The 17,372-nt window shown below is 37.2% G+C and overlaps 1 protein-coding gene across 3 annotated transcripts in view; it reads right to left on the bottom strand.

Annotated features, from left to right (window-relative positions):
* The window catches only part of ITGA1 (integrin subunit alpha 1), a 73,776-nt gene that overhangs the window by 14,411 nt on the left and 41,993 nt on the right, over positions 1 to 17,372 (bottom strand). For all 3 annotated transcript variants that reach the window (XM_064403461.1, XM_064403462.1, XM_064403463.1), the window contains exons 9-21: positions 16,532 to 16,697; positions 12,988 to 13,061; positions 11,890 to 12,034; positions 10,620 to 10,762; positions 8,859 to 9,002; positions 7,076 to 7,330; positions 6,535 to 6,665; positions 4,469 to 4,632; positions 4,144 to 4,280; positions 3,096 to 3,206; positions 2,458 to 2,543; positions 2,137 to 2,272; positions 1,078 to 1,158 (exon numbers count right to left, since the gene is read on the bottom strand). In XM_064403461.1, coding sequence (XP_064259531.1) covers positions 1,078 to 1,158; positions 2,137 to 2,272; positions 2,458 to 2,543; positions 3,096 to 3,206; positions 4,144 to 4,280; positions 4,469 to 4,632; positions 6,535 to 6,665; positions 7,076 to 7,330; positions 8,859 to 9,002; positions 10,620 to 10,762; positions 11,890 to 12,034; positions 12,988 to 13,061; positions 16,532 to 16,697 — 1,773 coding nt within the window. The remainder of the gene's footprint in view (positions 1 to 1,077; positions 1,159 to 2,136; positions 2,273 to 2,457; positions 2,544 to 3,095; positions 3,207 to 4,143; positions 4,281 to 4,468; positions 4,633 to 6,534; positions 6,666 to 7,075; positions 7,331 to 8,858; positions 9,003 to 10,619; positions 10,763 to 11,889; positions 12,035 to 12,987; positions 13,062 to 16,531; positions 16,698 to 17,372) is intronic.

Here is a 17,372-nt window from a genome sequence, read left to right as displayed (position 1 = left end):
AGCTCAGATTTTTGTCTTTCCTTTTATGTGTACAAATCTTTATTACGAAGTGATCCGCAGGAAGTTGTCCTATATATAATATTTAAAACAAAAAGCAGCTTTAGAAAGGAATATATTAGGGATTCTTATCAGTGAATCAGAGATTAATTGATTTCTGAATGCAAAGAAAATGGTGAAATGTCTACATTTAGGGCTTTACAGCTACAGACAAACTAACAAGCAAAGCATGAAAGGAAAATGTGAAAAATCCAGTAAAGCTGTGAATGGAACACTGTGGGCAGAGGCATTGGACAATACACTTATTTGGCTTCAAGAAGGTAACAGCTGACTTTATCCCTACAAGTCCAAGACACAGGCTGGAATGTTTGTGTGGGAGGCAGTGTAAGAAGACATCTCTCATGATCCTCCTGGAGCATGACAGAGGGGCAAACAAGAAACTGCCGGGAAAGATTGTCTTATTTGCATGCAAATTGATATTTTCCATTTCAAGATCAAGACCTAAGTATGGCTATTTGAAGCCTCAGTTTAACTAAAGCTCCCTCTCCAATGCAACAAGAGACACAGACATCACTGGAACTGTTCAAGAGGGAGTTTGATTTTAAATGGACTACTTGCAGGAAAGGCCTCTCATTCCCCACTGAGCAGAGGTGGTCTTGATGTCTGATTTTGGCAGATCTGGGCTAGCACTTCCACATAACATCTTATTCTGTCTTCAATCAAGGGACTACATTTTATATACAAAATAACTAAACTTATAGGGTCCAGGCTGTAGAAAGCCTTGAGACAGATACTTCTGGCCAGGTGAGCCACTTGCGTGTCACTTGCATTTTGACAGTGTCAAGGATGGTGATATGTGTCTATTACATCCTCATGTACCACATCTGACTGCCCAGCTACTGAAAATCTGATGGCTTCCCATCTGGCTTTCCGCAGCTGATGTCAAGGATAGCTTGGGAAACATGCATGGAGAGTTTTTGGGATGAACACAAGAGAAAAAAACTTCAGAGGTGATATGGGCTGTCCCGCCTTTAGAATAACATGGGAAGAGGAGAACTTGCATGCAGGGGACTTTTTTACCTCTTCTGCAGGTTTTAGAAATGGATATCCCACTTTACAGGTGATGTTGTGATTAGATTCACAGCTGTCTTTCTGTATATCCTGAAGGAAAAAAGACAGTGAAATCATGGCTTTGTGCAAACTCCTCTAAAATTTTCACTGAGCATCACAGACCTCATATATGTTGAACATATATACCACTGCCAACTTGTCACTGTCAATATATTGTGAGAGTCAAAGCCTTAGTTGAACTAGAACAAAAATATGAAGCCACAAATTCTTCAAGACAGTTTTCACCTATGGACATTTATACCAATTACTTGCCATTATGCCGTTCCAATGACAGTGTTTGGAACAGTTATATGCCTACTGGACATCATGCAAATTAGTCATAGGGTCTAGCAATCAACATATCTGTAATTACACTGTTTTCAAATTTTGAAAATGTGTTCTTAATGTAGCAATAAAAGTCACATTCATAGTCCATCAATGCCATCAATTGCCATAGGATCAGCAACATTACTATGGATCCCTGATTTCTAATGTGTAGCATCAGGACTGCTGACAGAAAAGAACCTGCCCTAAATGCTTCCCATCTGAGCTGTGGTGTATTTGTACCATATCTGCTGAGGCAGGAAGGAAAACAGCCACTTTGGAAATGCTGTCTGAGGTAGGGTAGACACAGGCACTGATATATCCTGTCCTACTGTGACCGTGCTTTTTCTACACATGCAAAAGGAAAATTTTAGAGGCTCAGGAGGTCTACTGATAAACAACAAGACATTTCTGGCTCTACAGATGTACATCTGATGTTTGTCTAAGAGGCAGGCACTTTTTCTAAGTGCCATTGTGAAATTTACATCTGTATTTTATGAACACGGCTAGCAAAGAGTCCACTCACATCAAAATGAATACACTCCTCTGGAGACATAAGCAAGAAGAGCAGCCCTGGAAAATCTCTTTTTAATAAATGAAATGATACCGAAGCAGACAAATTAAGGTTTAATAAAAAGGCTTCCTCATACCTCTCTAACATTATATGTTATCCTAATTGTGATAATGTAAAAAAAAAAATCCTACCTCAATGCCAGCAAAAATAATATTTGGAGAGTACTGGACCAAAACTCTGGTATTATAGGCGCTATCTTTCTTGTTCTTCACAGAGAGCTGGATGGTGAACTTATCATTGCGTGACTTTACAATGAATGGAGAAGAGCTGTAAAATAAAGTAAGAATGTTGGACATCTTAATTCTTTAATCTGTTTTTAACATAAAGAGAAACTCCTTTCAGTCTCCAGACTATCTTGTTTCTGAATTAGAAAGGAAGCCCTGGCAGAATTTACAATTCACATAGAAACTTTATGCAGATATCAAGCAACACATTAAACCCACTGCAGTTACCTGTCTCCAGCTATGCTTGCTTTTACAGTTAGAACAAGATCTGAAATGCATCTATTTTTGGCTCCACAATCTTTTGTGAAAGGAATCTGCAAAAATAATATGTTTATTCTTAATTTTATTACATTTATTTATCAAATACTTGCATTTTAATGCATTATCTAATTTTATGTAACATCTTCTGTTTAAGGATCAAACAAGTTTTCCATAATATTAACCAGTTAAACATACCAAAATCTTGTAAAATGCATGGGTGAAATATAGGCTTTCTCATCACTCCCTTCTAAATGACACCCCTGGATTCTGAAAAGAGGCATTAATAGAGGTATGAATGGTGGCAAGCACCACCAAAGTAAACAGATAACACTCTGCTCCACCTACCTAAAACCTGACAATAAAATTGTTGGTAACTCTCTTCTGTCTTCAGTCAGCTATGGACAGCTTTGAAACCCCAGCATGGTTCACAAGCACATTGAATCAAACTTTTCATTCCTGAATACTCATTTGGAGGAAACATCTCCTGGATAGGCTCAATGACCCCTCTCTCCAGCCAATTTGTGGGCAATAGTTTCAGCTTTTGTGTGGGCTGTGATTTTTACCTTAAATACATTGGTTATTGATAAAGAATCTTTCTGACTTACATATTCTGCTATTGAATTTGGCAAGTTGCTATCAAGAACAGGTCCACTCTCTGGATCAGAAAAATTGAATTCCAGCAAAACCTTTACCGAATCCTGAAAATCAGGCTTATCCTAAAATATAAGGAAAACAAAACTCTGTTATGGAAATTCACTTTAGTATCTAAGGAGGTTAAAAAGACCCAAAAAGTGCTGAGGTAAAAAATTTCCCTGTCACACTGCTGCCATTCTTCCAGAGAAGCATCTGAATGCATGCAGTTAATGATGAAACATTCAATGTGTCAGGCATTCCTTATAAATATTTACTAAGGTTTTTGTGTATCTTATCACAAATTTCAAATAGCCTGAGCATATCCCACAGACTTTCATTAAAGAATATCTCAACTTCTCAACTGTTGACTCACAGACTTTTCTCTTCTAGTTGTGCTCAAAGGATCAGTAAGATAAGCATCAGCAGCATCACCTTTTGGAAGTCAAACTTAGGCCTCCTGTTTGGTGAAGAAAATTCTGGGTATCATTTACCATTAGTTTTTCATTAAAACCCAGCTGCACAGTTTTAAACATTTTAAACGTGCTTACAGTATGCAACTTTATTCACTCCACACATTAGCTAAAATCTTGGCAAATTCATACTCATAGTTGCTAATTATGCTTCTGTTTTGCAGTGAGTAAATACTCTCTATTCCAAACCTAAAAGTTTATTTGCTGTATTTTATTAGGAAGAATTGCACCAAAGTGCAAACTGACATTCTGTCACATGCTCCTGCTGAGTTTTGAGCGCACCTGAACTGCTAACCATGACAGCTTGGTTCCACCAAGTGAGATATGCTCTTTCTTAAGACAGACACAGAGACATAGCTAAATGGACTGCGTATAAAAGTAAATTGTTAATACATGTATAAATAAATAACTCTAGATTTTAAACAAATTTTGTGTACACTTAAGATAAATTCTGAGCACAGATTTTGTTGACCAATCAGCAATTAATGGAATACATATTTGGGTTACACTAGTGTCAACATGAGAAAAATACTTTAAATGATTTACTTGCCAACATGTAGAAGTTATGTTTCGTACATTCTGACCCTTTGATAGTTATATTTTTTTGCATTTTCCTCTCATGGCTTTCTGTGAACAAGCTTCGAGATATCTGTCTTTGTGCATCAAGGGTAATCCAATACTGCAGACCTGCAAAGGAGGTTGAGATCAATATTATGAAGCACTTTGCCTCTACACATTCTTTTTTCCCAAAATATCTTAGATGTGCTTTGAACTGAATTTAGAAGAGCTGAGTTCCATTTTTTACTTAATAAATGCATGCAAGCATAGAAGTTTTATAGCTTAAAGCTTCCATAGCTTAGTGCTTATCTACTTACTGGATTCAAATATATCTTCTTTTGACTTTAGTCTGGTCTTAAAACAAATTGTGGCGTCTATGCATATTGTTTTTCTTATATTTATCTGACAATTTTGTTGCTGAATATTGATGCTTTTAGGCATAAATTGCATGGAAACATTTACTTCAGCCACATCACGAGACCTTAGAAAAAAACACAAAGAAAGTGCTTGGAAATAAGAGCAGCAACTTTTTTAAACTTAAGAATGAACTCACAAAATACACAGCATTCAACATTCAGAGACAGGCACAGAATCACATAGGAATCATTTAGATTGGGAAAGACTTTAAGATCATTTGAGTCCAACTGTCAAAAAGTTTACAGCTAAAAAAAAAGTTCCTTAATATTCTTTGGAAAATAACAAACGCATAAAATCCACAATTGAAGTGAGATTCCCCTGGCACATGTTGATGGCACCATGCTGCAGAACAGTAGCTGACACAGCGTTGGCCATGTTGTGCCAATTAAGAGGCCATCTATTATTTCATGTTTTCTGTCTTGGCTGTGTGATGCTATAAAAACAACTGGCAGTTGCAATGCACTTCTCTGGCGCATTTTCAGTCTGCATTTGCCTTTTTCCATTTAGGCAGATTACTGCATGCCTGTTAACTGCCATCACAGAGAAAGCTCATCATACAGAAAACCAAAAAGTGAGCAACAAAAAGAGGAAGCAAAGAAATGTCCTCAGCAGCCAAAACGTAAAAAGCAGTAGAGCATTTTTTAAAGTTCAACTATCACTCACGAGGGAAAGCTCCTGAAGAACTGGGGACAAGAGCAACACGATGGTCTAGAAGAGTAATTAACTATATATCCTATACCTAATACCAGTAAAGGAGGAATTATGGAGGAAACAGTCACAGGATTTCTCCACAGTACTGTATTTGTTTCAGAAAAGATACCAGGTGAAATATTTCCAGAAGCATTTAAGCAACTCTACAGAGCCAGATCCATTTTAAGAAAGACTGAATGCCTAGACTTATCCTTGAGAGTATCACAGATGAACATAATATTATACATAAACTGGAGGATAGCAAACCATCTCTTAGGTTGTGGGTAGACAAACAGGGTAATATTTGTCCCCAGTTTATTTCACTTTAAATGCCCTTCATTCCTGGAATGCATTCCTGACTCATCCCTTTGTCCAATTCAGCTCCTTTTTGGCCATGAGATGCAGCAAGTCAGTGTACTAAATCATCAAAAAATTTAGCAGGCAAAGTAACTTTCTTCAGAATTGGGGTCTCAACAATGCAGTGAAGGACATCACACCGTGTTTACACATGGAACATTTAGAAAGAAACTACTAGGTGAAGTTCAGAAGAAGTTGGGAGCTTGAGGATAGTAGCAAGCCTTGACAAACTTGACCATGTACCTGGTGAGTTAGGTGAAACAGAAGGACAGAGAAAGCAAGGAGCTGGGTTAGCAATTTCCTTACTGAAACAGAAATAGTTTTAGTTGTGGTTTAGAAAGGAGGGATTTAATGTCATATTGTTTATTTGTCTTCTCCCTTAAAAATTATATTGCTCACTACTACATCTGAATCACACTTATATAAAGAAAATGAACTGACTGTTAAGCAGAAGGCTTAGTTTAATTGTACAGATTTTCTGTAGGGACTCAAATTGCAGTTTTCATACTAAGAAATAAAATCAGTTTTCTTAGTGTCCCCTTTACATTTGAACCTGGTTTTGATATTGTTAATAAAATAATATGCAATATACTGTGAAAAAGAGAGAAATTCAGTTTTTTCCTATTTTACTTAGTGCCAGAAGTGAAATCAGTTTCTATTTTGAAGGTGGTCTAGGAGGACAAGTTCTTCCTTCTAAGCTAAAAAGACTTCTATAGCATCCAGGTATTTATAATGGTATGCATTACGTTTAATGCTCATTCCTCCATACAGATGTGAAAAGATGAATATTTGCAGTCAGTGCCAAAATATGGGATGAAACCAGTAACCTTACAAAGTCCAAACAATCATGCATGCAAGTTACACTGGTATCCAAGAGAAAGTTTTTTTCTGTCCTGACAGTTGCTGTGATTCTCCGTACCAGAAGAGGGCAGCCCCACCAAGGCCTCCGATGGTAACATCAATCAGCCCGTCATTGTTTAAGTCCATTTCTCCGTGCACAGACTGGCCAAAAAATTTCACTTTTTCCCCATCTCCACCTGATGCAATACGCTGTGAAATGCATAAAGAGGTTAATGCAGTGCACTTTGAAGGATTTTGTAACAGCCAAGATGCATTGGACAGCAGTGAGATGGGGTTTAGGCTCTTTAACTACGTTAAATTTTCATTACAATACCCCTAAAATAGTTACCATGGTGATGAACACACTATAAATTTTCAGATTGCAAAATATCTGTTTTTCTGGCTGTTCAGAGCATGTCAGAAGGTTTCTAATAAAAGCATGTGAGTATATTCTTTAACAATATTAAGACTCAGATTCAGTTAAATCAGTAAGAGTACAAAAGTACAGAACAATTCTAAAAAGCTGTTACAACTGGTCAAATCATAGCCTCATTCTATGTTGGGAAGACAGGATTATATACATTAGAGTGGCTGGCAGCCTGCGGAGTTTTACTTCATACCTGTGAATATTTTTTACTGATTGCTTTGCCATGGCCATGATAAATATAAACAGCTCCCCGATGGTCATCTTCCAAGGGAGAGCCTATCACAATATCATTGTATCCATCCAGGTTGAGGTCCTTCACTGCAGCAATCGCTGTCCCGAAGCGTGCGCCGCAAGGCTCGTTCTTAAGAACTTTGCAGGTGTCCTGTTTCAATGGTGAGCAGCACGTTTGCTTTACGGGTTCAAGACTCATCTGATATTCAAACTTTGTCTGTGGAAGAACAGATTTAGAGTTTGTGAATTTCCACCAACATTTCAGCAATGCAGACTTTTAAGAGCTCCTGTCCAGAAGACAAATAGATGAATTAAACAGAGCGATTACAAACTATTCCTAGTGATTACGTGCACTGTAGAAACTGTGATTCTACAACTATAATTCAAGTGCTTTTTCTAGGCAGCATGTGGCAATAACATTCTTGCTCCCTCTCTTTCTGCCTCTAGATGCTTCTGCATATTTCTCAAAATTAGAGGTTCACTTGAAAGCACAGTATCATAACAATATTTGAATGCTATTGTAAGTAAACCATTTCATTCTTTAGGGAGCATAAAGAGTTTTATAAAAGCATTCTTTTAATCTGAGAAGTTAGCCAAGTTTCTAATGAAACACAGATGGCAATACTGTTATTGCAGAAGCAAAGATAGCATTTTTTCTACACAGACTGAAGTTTGCCCCCATTAGACTCATACACTGTGGCCTAACACACATATTCTGATCCCGTGAGTATGCTGGACCAAAACCACACAGACACTAGTGCATTTAACCAATCTTTCCCATGAATTCCATGTCAGAAATAAGTAGTAACAAACAGTTACTGCATCTCTTTTATTTGGAGCTGGGTAACAGTAAACACAGGAAAAATAAATTTTAAACCCCACACTACTGGAGGACATGGAATTATTGTTTTCTCACCAATCCTATTCACCAGCAATTTGTTGTTGGCAACATGCATGTAGAGACTGTAAGAATTCCTTGTCAAAAATATCCAGTCTCTCCAGGTCCTTTTCTTTAAATAGGATTTTAGGGAATCTCATTGCTAACATGTATTTTAGTAATTGTTATAACAGTACATGATGGTACAGGAGGAGAGGAGAGGAGAGGAGAGGAGAGGAGAGGAGAGGAGAGGAGAGGAGAGGAGAGGAGAGGAGAGGAGAGGAGAGGAGAGGAGAGGAGAGGAGAGGAGAGGAGAGGAGAGGAGAGGAGAGGAGAGGAGAGGAGAGGAGAGGAGAGGAGAGGAGAGGAGAGGAGAGGAGAGGAGAGGAGAGGAGAGGAGAGGAGAGGAGAGGAGAGGAGAGGAGAGGAGAGGAGAGGAGAGGAGAGGAGAGGAGAGGAGAGGAGAGGAGAGGAGAGGGATGTTGGATGTATGAGTTTAGCTCTAGGTTGCTAAGCAAATCACAAGGATACTAGATATCACACTTTTAGGATGGATGAGGTTTATCATTCCCTAATCCATGAAAGCAAAAAAAAGGGATAGAAAAGTAATCCTATAAATTTGTATTTGTGCCAAATTTCAGCTTATAAAATATAGTACTTATCTACATAATATACTCCATTCTCAAACGAGAGTTTGAGAATGGAGTTTAAAATTAAGTTGAATTATAATCTCATTTGTCTAAACCATTTTCCCCTATTTTCAACAGCTCATCTTCCCCAGTTCAAATTACAGTATTTCTTTAAAATAAGGATAAGAAGGCAATAAAAAGCATGGTCTATACCTGTTCAATAAAAGTCATCACCTTACCTTGTTCAGACTGTAAACATATACTTTCCCTTGCTCCTCTTTCTCAGTTCCCATATACATAGGAGCTCCAACAAGAAGAAGGTCTGTAAATGAGTCCCTGTCAATGTCGACTGTGGTAATAACACCCCCAAAGTATGATCCAATCTATAGGAAAGCAAAGCATACATCAGAGACAGCATCAGCAACATCATGCTGCATTTCCTTTTCACAGACCTACTTCCTTGCAACATATTAACAACTAGGCATAAATTTTCTTTACTAGCTAGATATTATTGGTCTAGCTAGATGTTTGTCATTGAAGCTTGTTTTCAGTTTTAGCATTTGTTGTCTGATTTTTTTTATCAACAGTGGGCCATTCAACTTTCAACTCTTCTGAGTTTGAAAGGATAAAAGGGTGCTTTCTACCTGTTATGGGGAGTATGACCTCTTAGACAGCATTGGAATAAGAGTATCTTGGGAAAGCTAGTTTTATCTTCAAAAAACAAGTAAAAAAACTTGGACAAAAGCTCTGAGACAGCTCAGTGCAGACAGTCACCAAAATTCTCAAGTTATTATTTTCAGAGGAACAAAATCTACCTGAAGAGATGGATACATTTATAGATCAGGTACGAGCTACAGGATTTATCTGATTATATTCACAGATAAGCAAGATACCCTGCACTTCCTTTACACTTAACAGGAGAAGCAGCCTCTTCTAGTCCAAGGTACATCTCCTCTCACAGAGATGCTTCAAGTAGTCCAGATGTCTCAAACCTTAAAGATCACAGAATGGGTCAGGCTGGAAGGGCCCACAGTGGGTCATCCTACCCATTGCTGAAGTAGGGTCATCCCAGAGCACATGGCACAGGATTGTGTCCAGATGGCTCTTGAATATCTCCAGAGAGGGAGACTCAAAATCCCTCAGGACAATCCATTCCAGGGGTCACCCACAAAGTAAAGCATTTCTTCCTCATATTCAGGTGGAATTTCCTGTGCATCACCCACTGCCATGTTGCCTCTTGTCCTATTGCTTGGCACCTGGAGCAGAGCCCTGTCCCTGCTCTGAGCCCTCCTTGCAGGCACTGACAGACAGGGATGAGGTCCCCTCTCAGTCGTCTCTTCTCAAGGCTGAATAGGCCCATACCTACTTTAGTTCCTTGACTCTAAAATGTTTGATTGAGTGATTGATTGACTGATTGATTAGCTGAGTTGCAGACATCAGCTATAGATGAAAATTAGGTAACCTGAATGCTCCTGAGAGAAGCTGATACTGCAGCCTGGGGAGATGAGAATAGGCAGGTCTCTCAATTCTCATAAGCATAATATTATCTTAATAATGCCATCCATAATTATGCAATTACATGGGGATTTTTCATCCTACAGCAATAGCTCTCATTAAGCTGCTACCCAGTGTAATAAGCAACTATTCAGTGCTTCAGTCTATCCCAGAAGATGCTCTTGCACAGAATCCTACTTGTCAAAACTCTTTCCTGCCAGTGACATGCTCTTCCTTTCAGCAGAGAGAAAAAATTGCATATACAGAGATGGCAACAACCACTTTGACACTAGTGAAGAGTTAACCTTCAAAGACAAAATTCCCAAGGATCTATCATACAGTACAATTCACATGGCTAATTATACCAGAGAGTCTGCCTAACTTTTCCTTCTGATATTGCTTATTAACTCCCAGTTTCATGTGCTCTTCTAATGTGTTGTCATTTGAAATACTTATTATTTCTTCTGCTTATTTCTTTTGTACGTTAATTGTGAATACATACTTACTTGTTCTCCATTTAACCTCTGAATCACTTGCACCTCTTTTCCTTCCATCTTATAAATGATAACTTGGCCAGTGTGATTGTATCGTGGCTGTCCTGCTATGTACAGCACACCTCCAGGTGTCACTGCTGAATTCACAGTATATCCTAGGGAGTGGAAAGAAATCAAGATGCAATACACACAGAATGCATCAGAAATACTTGCTGTGATTCAGAGCCTTTGTAAGGTTTATTCCACAACTAGATATTTAGCTCTATTTATGGTAGAGAGCAATAGCAGTAAATTAAAAGGCCTTTTTTTTCATTTACAGTCTCAGAGTGAGGAGCACCCCAGGGTTATTAAACCTGTTCCCAGGGTGGTGAGCCATATTCACTTTGCCATTCTTACACAGTGTAAGAAATAACCCATGAATAGCTGGTTGAAAACCTGCTTTCAAAGAACAGTTGTCACTGACCTGCTGTCAAACCCACGGAGTCTTCAAAAAGTGATTCTGGGGGCATTTTGAACCTACATCTATTCTGTTTAATATTAACAATTTGACAACTTTGACTTGAAAAATTTGCAGTGAAATTAAAACCATGAAAGAGTTGCAAGTATTATGGGAGTTTACAATCTTAATTTGCAAATTACATTACCAAATTGGAGTTGTAATAAAAGGCAACAGCTAAAGGCATTTGGCAATGAAGAAAGTGTACTTAGGGAAAATCATTAAAATATTCTAGCATTGATTCTTTGTCAGTGGAAGTATGACTTAAATGAGATAACAGAGCAAACAGAAGCAGGAGGTATAGAAAGCAAGACCTAGAGGAGGGAGCAAGGCCACTGAAGCTTTTTGGTAGAAACATAACCTGCCAATATGCAAAACATTACTATAAAAAAAAAAGATGTTTGTCTTACTGGTTTTGTCCATTGAGTGACAGAAAACAGCCAAATTTTAAGCAAATATTTGGACTTAATATTGTATAAGGCTTTTTACCTATAAAGGCATAGAAAACTTGATAACAATACTAGAGGAATTTGTGAAATCTTCTTTGAACAGATTAAACATCTCCATTGGGAAAGTCTAGATGTACTTAGTTCTATGTTTGGACTTGTTTTCTAGTTGTAGGAGTTGTTACTTATTTTTTTAGAAGAACATGAAAATCAGAGAGTAGACTTTCTCCCAGGATCCTGGCATGTAAAATATTCTGTAACATACTCTTTTTGAATGAGCTCTGAGAGATGTCTTGTAGAATTTGTTGAAAAGTGTTGCAAGGTAGGCTCTTTCCCTTACCTAGGTAGGCTGCGAGAGGTTCATTTCTCTCTGAACGCCTGTCACGAAAGGTGTCATTAGTTGGCATGGAAATACCAGTGTCTTTCACCATGAGCACTGTGCCATTCCAGTCATATGCTCCAACTGCTCCGAGCATGATCCAATCCTTAAGAAGAGTAAAACAAAAAGCCTGTTCTCTATGTGAATCATCTTTTTTCTATGTGAATCATCTTCAGACATGCGTGGTTGAGGATGCTCACATTTGGGTAATGCTTCCTGTGTATTTACACAGTTAGCCTTGCATTTCCTATTATGGCATGGATCCTACAGTCATAGGGTCATAGAAAGGCTTGGGTAGAAATGTCCTGAAAGATCATCCAGTTCCAACTCCCATTGCCATGGCAGAGATGCACTAACTAGACCAGTTTGTTCAGAGACCCATTCAACCTGTCTTTGAACACCTCCAGGGGTGGGGCATCCACAGCTTCTCTGCACAATCTGTTCCAGTGCCTTACTTTGCTCCATGTAAATAATTTCTACCTAACATCTAATCTAAACCTCTGCTCCTTTAGTTTAAAACTCTTCCCCCTTGTCTTATCGCTAGCTACCCATGTAAAAAGTCATTCTCCCCCATTTTTATAAGCCCCCTTTAAATACTAGAAGGCTGGAGCCTTCTCTTCTCCAAGCTAATAACCCCATCTCTCTCAGCCTGTCTTCACAGGACAGGTGCATCAGCCCTCTGGTCATCTTTGTGGCCCTGCTCTGGAACTGTCTTTCAAGTTAAAACATTGCCCCTTGTTCTGTCACTAAGAGCTCTAGTAAAAAGTTTTTACTCAATCTTTCTTGACATATTTCTAGACTATTTTCCTGACAGAAAGCTATGACAACACTAAGTTTAGAGTTCATGTGAAGTATATGTACTCTCTTAAGCTTTTATTGTTCATAAATATTCTTTACATACATTTTACAAAAAAGGTAACTGGATTACAGGACACTCCAAAACTTCTAACAGCAAACAGGACTATACAAAGAAATCTGAAACACTTACTCCAAATTCATAGAACCACCAGCAAAAACCTATTTTGTAAAATAACTTCTATCTTCAAACCATTGGTTTACCTGAGAATAATGAGCACTGAAACCAGCTTGAGACATTTCCATTTCAAAAGAGGAGGCCTGCTGGTCTGTTGTTGCTATTAAAAGAAAAAAAAAAGTTTCAAAAATAAATTCATTCCAATCTGGAAAAGTAACTGAAAAGTGTTATGAAAATGATCATATGATTGTAAAGGATAGCATAATTAGCATAATTAACTAATTTATTCAGACTATAAAACCATAGAGCTTTATAAACAACACAGAAATAAAGACCTGTGTTGAATGCTACTATTAAGTACGGGAATTTCCATTTTAAGATCATGTCTCAGAACTTGTCCAACAAAGTTGCTGGGCTAAAACTGACCAGATTTGAACTCAGGCTGATGGTAAGTATGTTTGGAATGTTTGATTAATATGGTTAAGCCATTTTCCACTTGAGCTAAGTGAACAATAAAACACCAGCCATGTAACCCTGGCCTCGTATTCAAGCAACTAAAGTTTTGTAGGCAGCTGGAGGAACTTTAAATGAAAACCATTTGATGTTTGTATGAACCTTTGCAAAAACAACATAGGAAAATCTCTGCTGTTCAACATTCATAAGCCTCAGCAAAGTGCTTGGGAATGATAATCCCACCCAGAAAATTACAAGAAGATCTGATTCTCTTAAATGACTGTGTATAAAAAAGTTATCATTATTATTATTTTGTACTAGCTTCAGTATCTTGTCAAGTAGTCATATGCTAGTTATTAAACTTTGATGGGCTGGTTTTCTTCCAGGTAAACTTGAAATATCATCAGGGAAGAAAAAGTTCTGCCTTTGCCTTTACTTAAAAGAAAGATAAGCAGCCCTTAATAGTCAAGGACTATTTTGCCAAGTGGTAAAGGAAACTATATTCTGCATGTTGATTCTTCCTTGAGAGCAAGCTATGCTAACAGATAGCAGAGGCAAGCTATGAAATCTCTGACACTGGTCCAGAAAGAGTTCACAGTTTGCTACCAGCTGAATGCTGCAGCAAACGTTCAACTGTGTGAATGAAACTGAGCCATAGCAAGCCAAGGTTGCATGAATTTCAGGCATCTGGACTATTAAATGATGCTGAACTTTTCATACTCAGCAACTAAACCCACGCAGTTGCTCCCGGGGACATGATGGCTTTCGTAATTGTGGCAATTTACAGCCAGTTGTAGGAAGGAGACATGATCTCAATACAAAGTGTTTGACATACAAATGAAGACTATCATGTTTCACAAGATGTAGCTGCTTTGCTAAGTCTGAACAAGTCATTTTTAGGCATAAAACTCTTAAGCTGCACATCTGCTGATGAACAATATTTTCATGCAGTAAAGGATGCTCCCTAATGAGCTGAGAAAGACAGGATTCTCACAGTCTGATGCAGAGGACAAAGCTGGTACTGTTGAGTGTGCAGCTCAAAATACTACTTAGATAATGGCCCTTATCCTAACTTTCCATTCAGTTTTAAAGTGCCAAGCATCTTACAAAGGATATTTTGTGAAAAAACATTGTGCCTGCCTATGGGTTGAATAAAACATAAAATTGCTGTTAATAGCAATGTCCGTGCCATGAGACACAGAGGCATATGAAAAAGATTATGTGTAAAAATTCACTGGCTGTCAAGCAGGAGTTTTTGTTGGATTTGATTTTTCAAATCTCTCTCAATTTTTATTTAAATTTTTTAAAGAACCAAAATGAAATTAAGAAATCCAAGAAAAAAAATTAAAATGTACTACTACATTAGCAAGAAGCAATTTATATTGAGAATTTAAACAGATTCAGATATCAAATTTCAACAAACAAGGTTCTTGTGATGCACAGAAGCTACTATGCACAGAGCTGATTAATCTCCAATTAAACACAACCAATAAGCTGGCTTGTCAAAAGCTGCAGGGCACAGAATTAACCTGCTTGCTTCCACCACCAGAAAAATGCATCGACATAATTGTGAATCCAGAATACAACTGAAAGGTTTTGGGATAGGACAGTAAACTATGTCTCAAGAATCAGCATATTTATTTAGTCAGTATTATCTAGCTCCAATCCGCTGGAGCAGCTTGACCTTGCTATGCTTTGACAAAAAGCTAAAATCCCATTTTCATTTCTATTCTTATTCTCTTGCAGACAGATTACATGATTTCTGGGACTTAGGTTGAGGAGGAGACATGTCACATCTCATACTGCAGGTATCTTATGTAGAAATCTCTGTGTTCCTACAGAAAATCTGCAAACCAAGATGCCTTTTGGCCGTAATGAAATTAATTAGATTTTCAAAAAATCAGTCATGCTAGGTCTTACATCCTTCACCTGTTGCAACATTAATTAACTTCATATTCTATATTCATTATAGCTAATAGATGTAACTAACATTTTATTCTGACAATGAAACGCAAATATTTTTCTCACTTTTTGAAATGTACAAAGGACGAATTGAAAACCAAGTTTTCAATTTCTGTTTGAACAACTATTTCCTACTGAAAGTGTATTCTTAGTACACAGTGACATAAAAAAAGAGCACCCTGTTCAATTAACTTTGAAGTACTCAATGGCCCTAAGTAGGCTAAACTTTGATCTTTAGAGAGATTAGATTCTCCTCAAATTAATTTATTGCAAAGCTGAGGAAACAAAATCATCCAGAATGTAAAAAAGAACATATAAATTACATTTTAATAAAACTTTTATTGCTGAAAATATTTAATAATAGCTGAAAACATTAATATTTGACCAAACTAAATAATACACTAAAAAAATCTAAATATGTCTGAGAAATACAACTCCAATGTAAAAAAACTGAAAATATTCTCTAAATTTTGTACATTCAAGTCGACCTTTTATTTTGTTCCAGCTATAAACTACACTATTCTTGCTATTTGGAAAGTCAAAGTGTTGAAAAAATAGTCCAAAGAGATGGATGTTTTCTTTGTACTACATGAATCCCTTCAGAGGTGACCAGTATAATTTATAACTAATAAACTCTGTCTCTTGTTACCCGTATTACTTGAAACAAACAGTGGTTTGGGCAGTGTTGTCTCGTTTGGATGGAGAATGTAAGCAGACTTTATGAGAGAATGACTTTTCTGTGCTAAAATCTGAACACTGTGAACCTTCCCAAAGGAAAATCATATTGTGTTAACTCTACACAGCAAGTCCATGCTAATTTGTATAGTAAAATATGCTGTAATTAATAATTAAACAAAAAGTGACCCTAAGCATTTAGGCAGAAAACCAGATGATCATGGGGTAATTGGGGTATGATCTGGCAATGTTTTTCACCTAAAAGTGGGCAACTTTCTATTTATCACATTAAAACACTTCTGGTTACTTACCCTTTTAGGCTATTGTCTCCACAGCCTCTAACTCCTAAGCATATAGTCACATCTGTAACTACTATTTTGATGCCTATTATAAAATATTTTTATAACCAGCATGGAAGAAATAATTACATAATAAATTTCACATAGCAGAATGCATTTCAAAGGAAGATAAAAACAGGTGTTTTTCTATTTGTTTCAGTTGTAATGCAGGCATAAAGTAAAATTTTAAATAATGTCATACCTTCCAGGGCAAATATTCTCTCTCCAAGTGCTTCAACAATAGTTAAAAGAGCTAATTCATCTGAGACATTGAAAAAATGCTTTTCAGTAGGCTTACTGGCAATTGATTTTATTTCCTCTACAAATTTCTCAGTACTTAAATTTCCTCTGCTGTAGCTGCCAAGAATCTAAGGGAAATAAAAGAAACCCAAAGAAACCAAAAAAGAGTCAAGCATATGTTTTATAACCTGTTTAAAAAGATATCATTGAGGTGAGTTGTCAGAGAATGGTGGAAAATCATATCTAACCTTAATTTGTTTTGTTAAAACCTCACTCAAATTGATTTGAAGCCATTCTTTCTCATGGAGAACAGAACTATATGATGGTTCAGTTGTTTTTTTGAAAATATCATTTGACAGGAAACAGAGCGACAGTATGGTTTGATGTCTGCTATCCTCAACTGTATTTTTCACCCCTTCTTCACAAAATCGTAATAATTCATTCTCTGATTTGTTGAAGTCCACCATAATTTAGGGAAAAACCAACTAAACACTTTCCAACCCAGAGAACAATTACACTGGCTTCTGCATATCCACCAGTTTTTATCATAACATGCTATACATCCAATTACTGACAAGTGGATTAGGCATAGAATAGTTCCTTATTCTGTGAAGATTTGCCCTACAAATACATATAAGAACAACACTTCCATTCAGTGTTAACAACTTCAACACAATACAAGACTTTAGATTTGATTTGCAGTTTTAACAACATTGCTGTAACAATTCAGGATACCTCAGCAAAAAAACCTCACTTCTCTTAATTCCCAGACAAACAGACATTTTTCATATGAAAAAGTGCTC

The sequence above is a fragment of the Passer domesticus genome, chromosome Z (genome assembly GCF_036417665.1).
Source record: "Passer domesticus isolate bPasDom1 chromosome Z, bPasDom1.hap1, whole genome shotgun sequence".
Lineage (NCBI taxonomy): Eukaryota > Metazoa > Chordata > Aves > Passeriformes > Passeridae > Passer > Passer domesticus.
The sequence above is the reverse complement of the archived record's forward strand: the minus strand, read 5'-3'. Positions and strand labels throughout refer to the sequence as shown.